The 14,852-nt window shown below is 43.8% G+C and overlaps 1 protein-coding gene across 2 annotated transcripts in view; it reads left to right on the top strand.

The window, feature by feature from the left end:
* The first annotated feature begins 556 nt into the window (after positions 1 to 556).
* Positions 557 to 14,852, top strand: part of MAP7 (microtubule associated protein 7) — a 114,077-nt gene continuing 99,781 nt past the window's right edge. Inside the window, exon 1 of one of the 2 annotated variants that reach the window (XM_053382010.1) lies at positions 557 to 726. In XM_053382010.1, coding sequence (XP_053237985.1) covers positions 666 to 726 — 61 coding nt within the window. In that variant the 5' untranslated portion in view covers positions 557 to 665. Of the gene's footprint in view, positions 727 to 919; positions 1,018 to 14,852 lie in introns of those variants that run through there. The other variant, XM_053382009.1, reaches the window with a different exon arrangement.

Below are 14,852 nucleotides of genomic sequence, written 5' to 3'. Positions count from 1 at the left end.
GAAGGGACTGAGGTGCCTAAAGGCGCTTGGATCGCAACAGAATCAAGGAAATAAACGCGAGAGCGGAAGATAAAGCGAGGGTTATTAAAATGCCAATTTCTGCCGCCGCCACCGCTCACTTGAGCCCCATATACAATAATGTGCAGTTTTCAAGACGTTCGGGCGGAAGCGCCACTTTGTACTTTATTGTTGCATGTTTATTTAGTCGGCTGAGCAGACGCCCCAGTCAGAACAATGGTTCGCTGGGCGAGGCAAAAGCCTCAATCCTTCAGGAACAATCCAAGCGACTTCAATGGGGCGGGCAGACCAACAAGCAGCCCCCCACCCTACCCCTCAGCCAATGAAAGTCTCCCCATGGCCGTGCCGTTTAAAGGCACCACAGCCCTGCCTGAGCAAGAGCTGGAGATGGCGGGGCTCCGTCGCGCCTCAGTCAGGGGTAGGAGAAGGCGGCGGCGGCGGCATCCTCTTCACCTCCCTCGCCTTCAACCTGCCCACTAGATGGCGCTGTCCGCCATAAACACCCGAGCCCGGCCACGCGCCCCTCCCTCCCGGGTCTGCTTGTGGCGCGCGCGCCTTTTCCCTCTCACCTGCCCGGGCCACGTTCCGCTCCCCGGGGGTGGGACGGAGCAGCTCCGGGGCGGAGCGCCGGAGCGGAGGGAGCCGACATGGCGGAGGCAGAAGGTGCGGCTGCCAAGAAGAACAGCGGCGTCCCCGCTGCCCAAACAGGTGAGTCTGGCCCGTGGCTCTCAGCCTACAGGGCTGAAGGGGCGCCGTGAGGGGTGGGCGTCTGTTTGGGAGGCGGCGAGCGCCCGAGCGCCCCTCTCCCCTCTTCACCCGGCTCGAAGCCGGATGTTATTGCTGAGGGAAGGAGTCTGAAAACACCAGATGCGCTCCAGGGTGGAGGCGCGCCAGCGAGTCATAGGACTGGCGCGGAAGGCGCGCCTGCTGAGGTGATGTGGATGCACTCAGGCGGCCGCCCTGGCCACTGGGTCCGGCGGCCGCCTCCTGCTGGAACAGGTAAGGGCACCGCACCTGCACAACCCCAGTTCCTCAGGAAGAATAAAAAGAATAAAAATCGTCCTATACCTGTGGTTGCTTTGTGACCTTCACCTTGGTCAAGGATGTCTTGCCAAGGCTCCGTTATCCAGAATAAAATCCCCCTCCCCAAAATAAAATCGAGGGTTTCAGTGCGGCCATAACCACGAAAGTTCTGATGTGCAAAAGAACTAATGGGTTGTATGAGAATAGTTGGGCTTTCAGAAATTTCAGTGAAGTTGGCTTGCTTCCTTCTTAATCCCCCCCTCCCATTTTCTTACATTGTCAGGGTTCCTCTGCCATTAGCAATGATTGCAGCTTTTCACAGAGAAAAGCTGCACCTGTTGAGTATCTGCTTCCTGGGCAACAATTAAAGGCAGCCTTGCTAGATAAAAACTGGCAAAGCTGTTGCTGATTTCCCCAGCATCTTCTGTTGTTTACTTTGTTATGGTAAGGGGTTGGATTTTAGTGGAATCTTGGCACTTGCAGCTTGTGCTATAATGTTTTCTGTGATTTGCTCATGGGCTTTTTTTTTACTTCGAGATGCGACACATTTAAAGAGAACAGAACAGAACTGTGACATCTAGTGTTTGCCAGCTTTTTTTGAACATCAGACCATTACACAGTTTGTTTATTCTGTAGGTAGTAAAGAGGTGGATTAAGCAAATCATAACTCTGTTGGTAGGAGCATGATACAACACAGTAGCTATTAAGACTAGCAGATAAGGACCCATGTTGCAGGGCCTGCAAAGACTGCCATGGACAGCAAGCCAATATGTTTCCCTGGCACAGCTCCCCTAGGACCTATGCTGGATAAATCATCTCTTTCCCTTTCAAGCAGAGGGAGGTGTGAAGTTGTGTCCCCACTGGAACCACCTGCCACTCTTGCATGTTTACAAGCCCTTTTGGACAGCTTTCCCTATATCCTGGCTGAGATTCCTGTCCTTTACCCCCTAAGCTTTCCTGGAACTCAACAGCTGTGTTCCTTAAATACTGCATACTGCCTCAGAGAAAGGAACATTTTCGCCCCCAAACTCCCTTCGCTCCATCTGGTTCATTAATTACTGGAACGCCCACTTTGAAATAATCCTGCCTGTGTCCCTCTAGTTTCCTTGCCCTGTTTCCCATCTTTGTAGGGCAGCCCACAGAGTTTTGCCTTTCCCTTTTAGAACCTATTTACTTTCAAACAATCCTAACAATGGGAACTAACTGCAGTGGGTCCAGTGTCCTTCAATAATGTGCTTATCAGCTGATGGGGAATAGCAATTGAAGATGGCTGGTGACTTCTTGTAGACTTCCAAAAGCCATCTCACTGGCCCCTGTGGAATACAGGATGCAGGACTAGATGGAAATTTGGTCCAGAAAACTGGACATTTATAGGTCTCTCCTCTCACTTTAAGTCTCACAAGATACCAAGGCCAAGCCTCAGGTACCTTAAGTGATGCAGGCCTGAAACCTCCCACTATGAAGTCAAACCAGGTCACCCTATTTCTCCCTCTCAAGCCATCTCCCCCTCCTGGCAGGATTAGCCACACATGATAGTGGGGAGCCCTTTGCCTTTGTCCTTCAACTGCCACCTTTGCATTTTGCTCATTTGACTTGGAAGTGGCCCTGATCTAGATTGCCATGAGTGTAAGGGAGTTACGTTTTATTTTTAAACTATATTTTCCGGGGTTTTATAGCTTGGTTGGCAGCACTTGGAGAGCAGAAGCTTTCAGCATGCTGGTTTCTACAGAGTGTGGTTAATCTGATTTGAAAGCTTTCTGCTAAAAGGCAGGTGTACGCTTTGCAGTCGAAAATCCTGTGCAGAAGTACATGCATGGATAACTCTACTTGGTCCTAATGGAATGACTCATAGCAATAAATTTGAACGTACATGAAAAAACACACTTGCTAGAGTTGTGGCATGGTGTGTGTGATTAATGATTTCGATTTTAATTTGAACTAGCTTACTGAGTAGAAATAGCCAATTCTGGGTACACTGTATTCTAATTTTAAGGATGGTCAGTATTGCAGCTGGTCCTGGGAGTGCATGTTATATGAGCTCATTTGCACTTCCTTGTTTTATTGGTATCATAATTGTACTGTTGAAGCCACACATTGAAATAAAGCTAATACTCGTCATGCATTTTTTCTCATATTGTCTGTCTCTTGTGTAGCATTGCAGTTTTTTCTGCATATCTGTTTTATTTAAATTGCCATAAAGAATAGAGATTCATGGGCAGGGTGCTAAAGATCTGTAGCTAGATGTGTGCTTTTTAACACTTTATGCACTATTTCTGGATTAGGAGCTGAATGGGAGGGTGTGAAACTGCCAGGCAATTTCATGGAAATGAAAACTCTGAAATAAGAAAGCTCTCTTTCTTGAACTACAGAAGCATAGTGCAATATTGCAAATAACGTTAACCAATAACTTGCCTAGACCAGCATAGGTGTGCTGACTGGGGCTTAATGAAGTTGTAGTCCAAAGCATCTCTAAGGCACCAGGAGATAGAGGCCGATTAATCTGTGCCTGATGATCCAGTCAAATATTTTTGAATCAGTGTGGGACATTTGGAAGATACCCTGAATAGTTGACAGCAAAACCACAGTGCTGTTTTTAACTGCATGCTAGGTAGCTTTGTCAGGGGTGCAGGATACAGCCATATTTGAATAGCCTGGTGACTGTAGTATCTTGGTATCTCCAAGACTGGATTTTTGCAATGTGTTTTATATGGGGGCTGCATTTGGGCCTGAACCAGACATTCCATCTAGTGCAGAATGCAGCAGATAGACTGTTGATGGGGGTAGATGGTTGATAGCATGTGACATCTTCTAAAACATCTGCAGTGGCTGCCAATATGACACTGGGCCGGATTCAAGGTTCTTGTATTAATATATAAAGCCCTGAGCACCCTCAGTCTAGGATACCTTAAAGACCACCTGAGCTCTTATATCACAGCTCAATCCCCCATGTTTACAGAGACTTACCTGATTCGCTTCAACTAGAAGTCAGACATTTAGTGTCAGCAGCCCCACGCTGTGTCCAGCAGGTATTTTGCAGGCATTCTCGGTGCTGACATTCAGGTGTTTCTTGAGGACCTCCTTATCCTGCCAGGCCTATTCTCTTTTAAGTTTTCTTAAGATTAGCCAGTCATTTGAATGATTATTCTGCATTGTTTTGATGACATTCTGTGCTTTATTATATGTGTATGTATTGTACACCACCTTGATATGTTATGTGATAAATAAGTATTCTGCAATATGTGAAAGGGATGCAATCTTTGCCCAGAGAGTATTCAGTCTACTTTAGACAAAGATGGTAGTAGAGTGACAAGGTACAGAGTGAAATATCGGCATGAGCATAAGAGGAAAGAGTCAGATTAGCCAGAAGGAAAGCTAAAGGTTCAGAATTTTCTTTTTGCTCAAGAATGGTCTTGAGTGGGGCTGGCCAAAGAAGGAAGACCTGTCTATTGCAGACAGTGGTGCATTTAGAGTTTTTGAGACTCTGGACTTAATAGCTTCCCCACGTCTTTAAATGGTAAGGTGCGTTACTTAACTAACTTCAAAATGTAGTTAGCTACCCCTGCTGCATTTGGTAAAAGGTAAAGAGACCAGACCCCTGACCATTAGGTCCAGTTGCGGACAACTCTGGGGTTGCGGTGCTCACCTCGCTTTATTGGCTGAGGGAGCCTGCATACAGCTTCTGGGTCATGTGGCCTGCATGACTAAGCCACTTCTGGCGAACCAGAGCAGCGCACGGAAACTCCATTTACCTTCCCGCCGGAGCGGTACCTGTTTATCTACTTGCACTTTGACGTGCTTTTGAACTGCTAGGTAGGCAGGAGCAGGGACCGAGCAACGGGATTCGAACTGGTAACCTTCTGATCGGCAAGCCCTAGGCTCTGTGGTTTAACCCACAGCGCCACCCAGCTGCATTTGGGGGCAATTCTGATTGTTCTGCTGAGTGGGGACCTGATCATCTGCTTTGTTGGCATGACTAATGGAAGTGGGACATGCAGACAAAGGAGACTGTGAGCCAACATATGCTTTTACCTTTTGTACCAGAGTTTTTAAAAGTATCTCTCAGTTGAGAACAGCACATACTTGATCCTATTCAGAGTTGGGGGAACCACAGCCCATTGCTTTCAGTGGGCTTATTTACCCTAAACTCTGCCGCTGCTGCTGCTGTTGTTCTTACCTTGTTAGTCATTTGTTACACTAATGGCTTCCAAGAAACTAACAGCAGATTTAAAACCAAAGTATGAATGGACATACATTATAATACGAACACATTCATGCAAAATGCTGCAGTTCATAAAAAAAGGCACAAAGCAACACCCCCACAAAAGTCCATCTGACTCTGAATAGGGTCAAGCTGCTTAATGGTTTGGTTTTTCTGTATTCAGCATAAGCTTGCTCCTTCAAAATCTCACATGATGTTCAGAACTGAATGTGCCGAGTAACGTCTTGACTCTGATTTATGTTGTGCAAATTGTTTGTTTCACCCCCCCCCCCGGAATCTATTTAATTCCTTACATCCTAGAATTAGTGTTTGCTACAGAACTCCCTTCAAAAAGCAGGGCTTTCAGTTTGCTCTTTTGCAGTGGGTGGGTGTGTAATATGCAAAATGTCTTACAACAAGGTGTAGCAGGTGATCGCGTTAATAAAAGGCTGGAACTCAGGCAAATGTAATTCAAATCAGTCCCTGGTATTTGTGTGCCTCTAGCTGATGTAAAGCAATTTATTTGCCAATGTGTGCCATGCCAGGATATGGGGTAGCAGAATCCTAATAGCATGTAGGTGGATGAAATGAATAGGTTGCAATGCAGGTTAATTACTTTCTGGAGGTGTTAGTCACAAGGACATGGAATTATATTCAGTGGCATGTTTTGAGATATCCTCTTTTCTACAGAGGAAATAGATTTTTCTCCCTTGATGGATGGCAGCACCAAAGGAAATACCAGCATAGGCGTCACCATTTACAGGAGAGTTCTTTTCCTTTAATCAGTTTATGGAGAGTTCTTCCTCTTTCATCTTCTTTGTAACTGAGCGTGAGCCACTGTTCTAGATCAGCCTTCCCTAAGCAGTCACCATTTCCCACCAGATGTTGCAGGACTGCAGCACCCTGACCACTGGCTTTTCTGTCTGGGGCTGATGGAAGTTGTAGTCTATGTTGTTTGCTGGAGCATACTTAATGAAAGCTACCTTTTAAGTGGCTTTCTGTATCAAAGTTCATCTAGTCTTAAACACATGCAAGCCAAGAATCACAAGTTACATTTTAATAAGTCTTTCTTACTTGTTTAAAATTATATTTTTTTAAATGACTGTAGTGGAACACACCATTACAGGGCGAAAAATCCATTGAAATCCTTGAGACATGTGCACTTGTAACTGTAAGCAGGATGGCATACTAAGTGTTTAAAAACAGAAGCTGTTTTTGGTAATCTTGCACTAGAAATGGCTCGTGCTTTTCACTAAACTTCCCCTGAGCTGTCACCCTTTTCTCTGCTTGTGCATGAGAATGGATGTCCTTTGTCAAGGAAAATATTTTAAGGGAAATAAATGCATCAGTCCTAACACACATCTGCTGTGATCCACATCCCGTGTCTTTATCAAATTTCCTTTCTAAGAAGAGAGACGAGAGAGCCTTGTGGATACAGATCTTCCTACACTTTGGATCAAATTTATTTGCTTGTAATTATGCAGTGTGTATTTTATGTCAAGTAAATAGCTTTAAGTTAGTTCCACCCAAGAAGACAGTCTGACCTAGTCTCCATTGGTTGTGCACAAACATGTACTACATGTATGAGAGTGGATGTTTTACTTTGATTCTGGGAATGGGAAAATTCACCTTATTGGCTGTTGCTTTTATTTTTTTTACTAGGTATATTTTACAAGGTATATCTTGTAAGTGGTGAGGCAAACAAAATGTCAAAAGCATGAATACCAGTCAGGTTTTCTTTGGATGTCATAAAATTCCTTTAATTCCTGGAGCAATTTCAAAACTGTTTACACACACACACACACAGAGAGAGAGAGAGAGAGAGAGAGAGAGAGAGAGAGAGACAGACAGACAGACAGACAGACAGACAAACAAACAAACAAACAAACAAACATAAATGCATATACAGTGGTACCTCAGGTTAAGAACTTAATTCGTTCTGGAGGTCCGTTCTTAACCTGACACTGTTCTTAACCTGAGGTACCACTTTAGCTAATAGGGCCTTGCACTGCTGCCGCGCAATTTCTGTTCTCATCCTGATGCAAAGTTCTTACCCCGAGGTACTATTTCTGGGTTAGCAGAGTCTGTAAGCTGAAGCGTCTGTAACCTGAAGCTTCTGTAACCTGAAGCGCCTATAACCCGAGGTACCACTGTACAGTGCTCTAAAAAAGAAGAAGTGTGTAGTTCACCTGATACCAGTTGCAGAGAATTGCAGGTGAGGAGAGTGCTGCTGTGCTCCAGTTCTGGTTGTGGGCTTCTCTTAGGCATCTGTGATAACAGGGTGCTAGACTAGAGCCTTTGGAGTTATCCAGCAGGCTCTTTGGAGCAAGAGTAATATGATTCATTGATGTGTTTGCCTCACATGCAAATTGTGAAGCAGGAAGGAAATTGTGCTCAGGGGAGGAGGGGAGGAGGAAGAACCTGCTGTGATTTCTCTTTACATTATATCCATCATCGCCCTGTGTTGATCTCCAAAGGCACTTTGTCAGCGAGATAACATAATGTTTTATGAAGGCAAGGTTGAGCTTTTAAGAATCTGCCCAACAGTCTCACATTTACCGTTGCCCTTGGAGAGCAGCTGCATTTTGAAATTTTATTTTATCACAAAAACATAGTAAATATAGGAAGGGGTGTTTCTTGCCGCCAGTTAACATACACAGAACGATAATGACTGAAGATCCACAGTCTGAAGGCACAGACTGAGTAGTGAAGCAAAATAAGATATCAAATACTGCAAACACTATCACGTTTTAGGTATAGCCAGCTGCTCTGTGTAGTTAGGTGACTGGATTCAGTTATACACAGATTGAACCACAAGATGGTGCTGCTGATATTTTAATTGAAGGATATGCTGCTGAGCTGTAGCATTTTTTCTGTTCTGTAAAGGATGTACTGTATTTGTTTATGATGCCACTTTCTGAAGACGGTTGAAATGTTTGTATTATAACATACTCTGATCTTAACAAGTTTTCATTAAAATGATATTGCAGATAATGGGCCTGAAAAAGTGCTGAAAAAATAATATTCTTTAAATGAAAACCTGTCAAGATCAGATTGGTTTTCATTTAAAAGCAACATATTTCAGAAGGTGCTCTCACACATATTTACATAATTAAAACATAAATGCCTTCTAGAATACTGATGCAATATTTTAAAGCCTTATAATAAAAAGTTTCACAGTCAGGAGGCATATGCAGTATGATCACTGCACATTTCATAAAGAAAATGGAAAGTATAAGGGAGACCCTTTGCAGAGCAATCCTAACCCCTGGTGAAGGCTGGCTGAAGGGGGTTTAGGATGAGGCAGAAGGGTGGCCACCAACAGGGAGGACCTCTGATGGCCGGCCATGGCCGCCTTATCCTGGAGGCCTCTGGTTCATCTGTAGAAGGCTCTGTGGGTATAGTTGCAATGATAGCAACATTTCCACCAGTGGTAGGACCTGATATATGTAGGACCTCTGGGCTGTGTTGGGATAATCTTGGATACATTGGATTCAAAGCCCTTTCTTTCCTTCCTTGACAGTCACTCAGATCAGGTGTGTTGAATAATTAATTTCCCTCCTGCTAATTTAAATGAGGGGGCAATTCAGTAAGCAAACAAACAGCAGCAAGAGAGAAACCACCTCCTCATTCTGGCTGGAGTGAGTTAACAGGTAGGTCTGGAGCAAGATGTGGACAAATGGGCATGCCTCTCCTGCCCTCCATTTCACTTTTCAGTTGAATCTTACTTCAGCACTGGTGATAGGACAGCGTCTTCCATTGCACCTGAGGATAGCTAGCTTGGCGCGCGCGTGTGCGCGCGCACACACACACACACACACAGAGCCAGCCATGTGGTACAAACAGCTCTGTCTTCCAGCACCACACAGCACCTCAATCTCCTACCCCCACCTTAATCTGCTACCTGGGGCAGCAGAGCCGTCCCTGCTGGTCAGTCTATGAAAGGGGCAAATCTCCTACCACTTCACTCACCACATGCACATTTATGATTGCTCTGTTAATTCCAGTATAGGGAACAAAATGCGTGCACAGATCTTCCTCTTTTGATTGAGCTATTTATTTTAAGACCATTTCTAAAAATATCCAGAAGGTATACAGTAAACCAGAAATGCATAATAAAACCAATGGTCTAAACCACTGAAAGAAACATTATAGACTATAAAAAGTACAACACAGCATCACACTGTAGAAAAGCAGAGTCCAGCTTTAACAGCCAGAGAGAGCCTGAAGAAAAGAGACATGCCTTCAAAAGATGTCTGAAGGAAATAGCTGGTGATATTTGCTATATAGCAACATTGCATAGAACAAGGGAAATGGCAGGAAATAGAATTTAATGGCCCACCATTCTAAAAGCTCATATGCCTAGTGGGCTTGGAAATTTATTTTTTAGAGTTCAGGGATCTTGGTTTGTGGTAAATGACGAAGGCATGTTATAAACTCTGAAGCAGTTCCTCCAGAGAGAGAGCGCAAGTGAGTGTGCATACAAAGGAAGTGTTTCATCTGTTTTCAAGGTGGGAAAGGATTTGGCATGTCAAAGATAATTAAACATTATCCCTCAATTTATCTCAATTAAGTAGGCAGTATGTAGCCACCAGACAACATGCTTCTCTTTTCTACTTTGGAAAAAAAATGCAAAAATGCAAGTACCAAACATGTCCAAACCTGTTTTTGGGTTTAAATTGGCCATCCTTCTCTAACAACATGACAAAAACTCCAACCAGACCACTAGAGTAGGAGAAAAACATTCTGAATGCCTAAGCTCTAGAGAATTAAAAGAAACAATCTCCTAGAGTAAGCGAGATGAGAGAGAAAGAGAGAGAAGTAAACACACAATTGCACTGCATATTTGGATAATGAGGAATTAACTGCTTAGTAGGCAATACCACTTAAGAAGTAGAGATGGGAGGTTTTAGTTTGTTGGTAATATCAGTGTTGGCGCCATGATGAGGAAATATTAATGTTTATGTTTGGTGTATTAACTTTTCTTTGAAGTAGGCCCATATTTCTGAAAAAAGTGCTATATATATGGTTTTTACTTCCAAGTGCAAACCTGCTCATTCCATTGTTCCTAAGTTAGCGATGGCAATTTATACCCAGAGTACTCATTTAATGGCATATAATTAACTTTCCCCCAAAGTTAAGGAAGGACTCAGCTATTTTGACTCCTGCTGCATATTTAAGTGTGTGGTAGATAATTTCATTCATTTTTAATCAGCTGTCCTCTATTTACGGTATTGCACTGACAATTTCCAGAGGGATAGTTATGTTGGTTACAGCAAAAATAGCAAAGAGTCTTGTGCCACACACTCAAGATGGAGCAAATGTATTAAGGCATAACCTTTCACAGATTAGAATACACTCAATCACATGCTCAAAAACTTATGGCCTAATAACTTTAAGGTGCCATGATACTTTTTCTTTCATCATTGACAGAATCAGTGTTCAAATTTGCTGCCAATTAAAGGTGTTGCTTAAAAAAACCACTATCTCTGATGGCAGCAAAGGAGCAGTAAATCAGGGTCTTTGTCCAAAACATTGTGAGGGCATCAGGTTGGAATGGCTGCGCTAAAGGAAGTGCTTAGGGTGTGTGCTCACAATGGAATGTGCACAGCGTGGCATAATCTTAGAAGTGCCACCTCCTATAATCGCTGCTGAAGTGGATCTATCTGTCACTGTGATAGCAGGAGGTGATGCCACCTGCAAATGCATTTTATACAGCCATAGTCTCATATGGGAAGTTTGTTGAGGGAGAAACACCCTGATGGGCACATTTCTGAATCATGGCTATTCTGTGGTGAATGTAGATGCCCTAAGGAGTTCTAAATGCTCCTGTTTAGCAGTTTATTGGGGACTGGCAGGGACTTCCATTGTTAAAAGAGAATTTGTGGTTCAGGAGGGGGAAGATGAAGGTGAAATGGTGTGAATAGATTGTCCTGTACTCGTGTATTTATATTTGCATTTTCCACTGCCTTTCTGTGACAAGGACACCGAAGGTGGTCTACAGTGCAAAATTATACATCATAGAGCAAGTCAGACTACAGGGTGTGCATGCAAAGCAGAAACATGAAAAGTTGAGTGACTTTGAGAATGTCATGTGGCAGGTTAATATGAGACAAGACATTTAGAAAATGTATCCCTGAATACAGGCCTGAATTCCTCAGTGGTGTATTCCGTCCCCAAGTGTTCATCCATCTACTTTTGAAGCCAGGGAAGCATAATTGTGCATCCCAATTGTTCCTTTCATATTTGAGGCATTCAGGAAAGGCAAAGACCTCAAGGCTCAATGCTGATATCTTTATCATCTGCCATCATTTGCAATTGAACAGTTCAGTTCCTCGGGCCATGTACTTGGCTCTGGTGAATCCTTTGCAAAAATCAGCCACCCCATGTCTGATGGTCTTTCCTTTTCTGAAGCTTTCAGAAAAAAGGAATAAATTTAATAAAACACATTCACGACTGGTGGATGTAGACAGTGAACTTAACAGTTATGTTTTTACAAGCAAAGTCCCTTGGAAAAATGTCACATTGAGCATGTTGTCCTAAAATGGACAAGTGCATGAGGGGAAATTATCCCTCCTCCCCATAAATTAATCTGTGACAAGCCTCACTAGCAGTTTGAAGTATTCTTGGGAAGAAGACTTATTGGAAGCAAGCTCCCCACTACCCTACTCCTAATGACCCTTCAATATCTTAAAGTTGGGGCTGATAGGAGCTATAGTCGGAAAGAACTGGAGGGCACCAGGATGGGGAATAGTGGCTTAAAGGATCAGGAAAGGTCAATTGTTCCCTGTCCCATCATAGGGCTTTAATGTGTGAGGGGGAAATTGTTTCCTCTTTAGGTCCCAAAACTGAAGGGAAGAAACTCAGATCTTCATATTATTATTTAAATCAAAATAAAGCCAGCTGCCACGAACTGTTAGATGTGAATTGTACACATTCTAAATTATTGTTCTCTGAGGGGGAGAGGAGCCTATTTAAGACATGACTGTGCTGCTTACAATAACCAAAAATATCCGGCTCATTCTTTTAATCAAGAATGTCTGTGCACATGTTTGTGTGCATTTTTGTGGATAAAGTTTGAGAAATGAAGTTTCTAGTTCATCTTTAGATTAGAAGATGGGCTGAAAAATGCTGGGAGGCAAACTAATGAAGGATGAGCAACTTGGGCCATGCAGGGATTTACTCAGTTTACATATGGCTCACACTCTGTTCTTAAAATTTTCTGCCTCATTGTACACCTTGTGTCACACGTGAGAGCTGGAATCCTGCCAAGAAGGAAGGAGCTTAAACAAAACTGGAAACATGGTGAGGCAAAACTAGCTCAGTAGTTTGTGCCGTTGTTTACATGTGGATTCTATGAGTGTTTCTCTCTGTGCTCACAAAATCTTCAGAAGTCTCCCATCCCACCTATTTTTAGTTAGTCAAATACTAGCCATTGAGCATGGGGGATGGAATGAGGGCTTGTATCCAGAACCGAGGGCAAAGTTTGGCTTTCCAAGTCTGGCCCAGATTGCTATGCATCTGTTTTGTTCTGAAGAACACAGAAAGGGAACCCAACCCATATATCTTTAGCCCAAGGTTATGTCCATCTACATAACCTTGCACTGGGTTTGTTTTCAGAGTTTTCCTAGAGAGTGACAAGGAGGCCAAACACAGAAAATGACAAATACATAGAAGGATGTGTGAAAGCTGGACCTTTGACCTCAGTCAAAAGGTGTATTAGAGAAACCATTTTGCTTCATCTAGCAAATTCTCTTCAACATTTGAACAAATTTAAGTGAGCAAGCGTCTCCCATAAAAGTGAGGGTTGTGACACTACCAGTGCTTTGAAATACTATTCCTATTGAAATCAGACAAATGTCTACAATTTTGATATTTCATCTGCTGAAAACATTTCTGGTTTGCCAATCATTTTCAGAGAAGTAATTAGATTCAGTGTTGGCCATTTTTTCCTATATTTCATGATTTGGTAATGTTTTGATGGTTTTATTATACACTGCCATGATATTTTTATGAGCTGACTGTTCAGAATTATTAATTTCAAAATAGAAATGTACTTTTAAAAACTTAGTCTAGAACTGCTTTTTAAAAAAACACAACACATTCACACACCCCAGCCTTCAGCCTCCCCCTGAGTGCAGTGGCGGAGCTTCATGCTCTGGATGGGGTGTGTGGAAAGCAGGCGGGGGGCGCCGCCCACGGGGGCAGGGTGCGCGTCCTGTGGGGACGGGGGGGGCAGCCGCAATGGCACCCCGGGGATTGCACTGCTGGGGGCGGTGCACTCTCCCTGCACTTATCTTCCTCCGCCAGTGCCTGAGTGCTATAGTTTTGAAAATCCTCTAGGTACACTTTTTGAGATTTGCCTCATAAAGCCTCTTCGAATTAGGTTGAGAAGAAGAAATGTTGCAGGATGTGCTGGCGAATAGAGGTTTGTTTCTTGCCTAGTACTAAAATTACTGCAAGTGCCTCAAGCACTGGATATTGAAATGAATGAGGTTTTTTGCCAAGCGGCCATTATGGCTGAGAGAAGTTCATGTACTATGCATACTTTAATTTCCTCACTCTGTTTGTTGTGGGAAATACTAGGGTTGCATTGCCAGGAACTTTGAGCCATTGAACCGTGGATGGCAGTTTCTCAGTGTAGTACCTCAGACTCTGGACTCTCATTCTGTTCATCCAGACTTGCCACTGGATCCTCCTGGACAGGAAGAGTCCCCTATTTCCCTCACAGTTAAGTGAGGAATGTTAAGAGACCCCTATTTCCCTCACAGAGCTTTAATTTGCAGAGTTTCCTGGGAAGAGAGATTGATTGTTAAACTACTCTGGGAACCGTAGCTGTGTGAGGATAATAACGCTTAACAACTCTCAGTACCCTTAACAAACTACAGTTCCCAGGATTCTTTGGGGGAAGCCATGACAGTTTAAAGTGGTATGCTACTGCGTTAAATCTATAGTGAAAGGGTTAATCTCAATACTATCTGCACCTAAGCTAACTTCTGCTTTTGTGGTTAAGCAGCTAGCAAAAACCGCAATTGCAAGCTGTGAGCTACTTCCTCTTTGCAATTACTTGAGCTCTGCAAACCAGGAACTACTCTCTGCACATGCTCTTTGCTGCAGTAACGCAAGAGAAGAACACACGAACAAGGGAAGGAGGGGCGTTTAGCTAGCCATATGCCATATAAGGAAATAAGCTTAACCTTGCTAGCTGATTGGAGAATTTGAAGAGGTGGGAAGAGATGGGCAGACTCTCAGGTATAAAGATGCTTGTTTATTTGTATCTATGGGCCAGTCTTTTGGGAACGATCCCACTGGCCACCTCTGTGCACAGATTTCAATAAAACTTTTTTTCTCCAAAGAAGAATCTTTCCTGGTGCTTTTTGCTCTCTCTTCGGCCCTGGGGACGCAGGCAAACGATTCCCTGGCAAGGATAAGGCTTCAGCCTTCATTTTGGTGCGTTGACCCGGGAATTGCCCCACCCCAGGGGGCCGGGGAGGGCCAGGCCCGACCTCGGTGAACAGCCCCGGACCGGCGTTCGCGGCTCCAAGTGCGCACCCCTGCCTGTTCGTGGGGGGAGCCGGCCACACCGCTCCGGAGTGGAGACACCTGGTCGAGG

This window comes from Podarcis raffonei, chromosome 3, assembly GCF_027172205.1.
Source record: "Podarcis raffonei isolate rPodRaf1 chromosome 3, rPodRaf1.pri, whole genome shotgun sequence".
NCBI classification, from domain to species: domain Eukaryota; kingdom Metazoa; phylum Chordata; class Lepidosauria; order Squamata; family Lacertidae; genus Podarcis; species Podarcis raffonei.
This window is presented reverse-complemented; position numbering and strand designations above follow the sequence as displayed.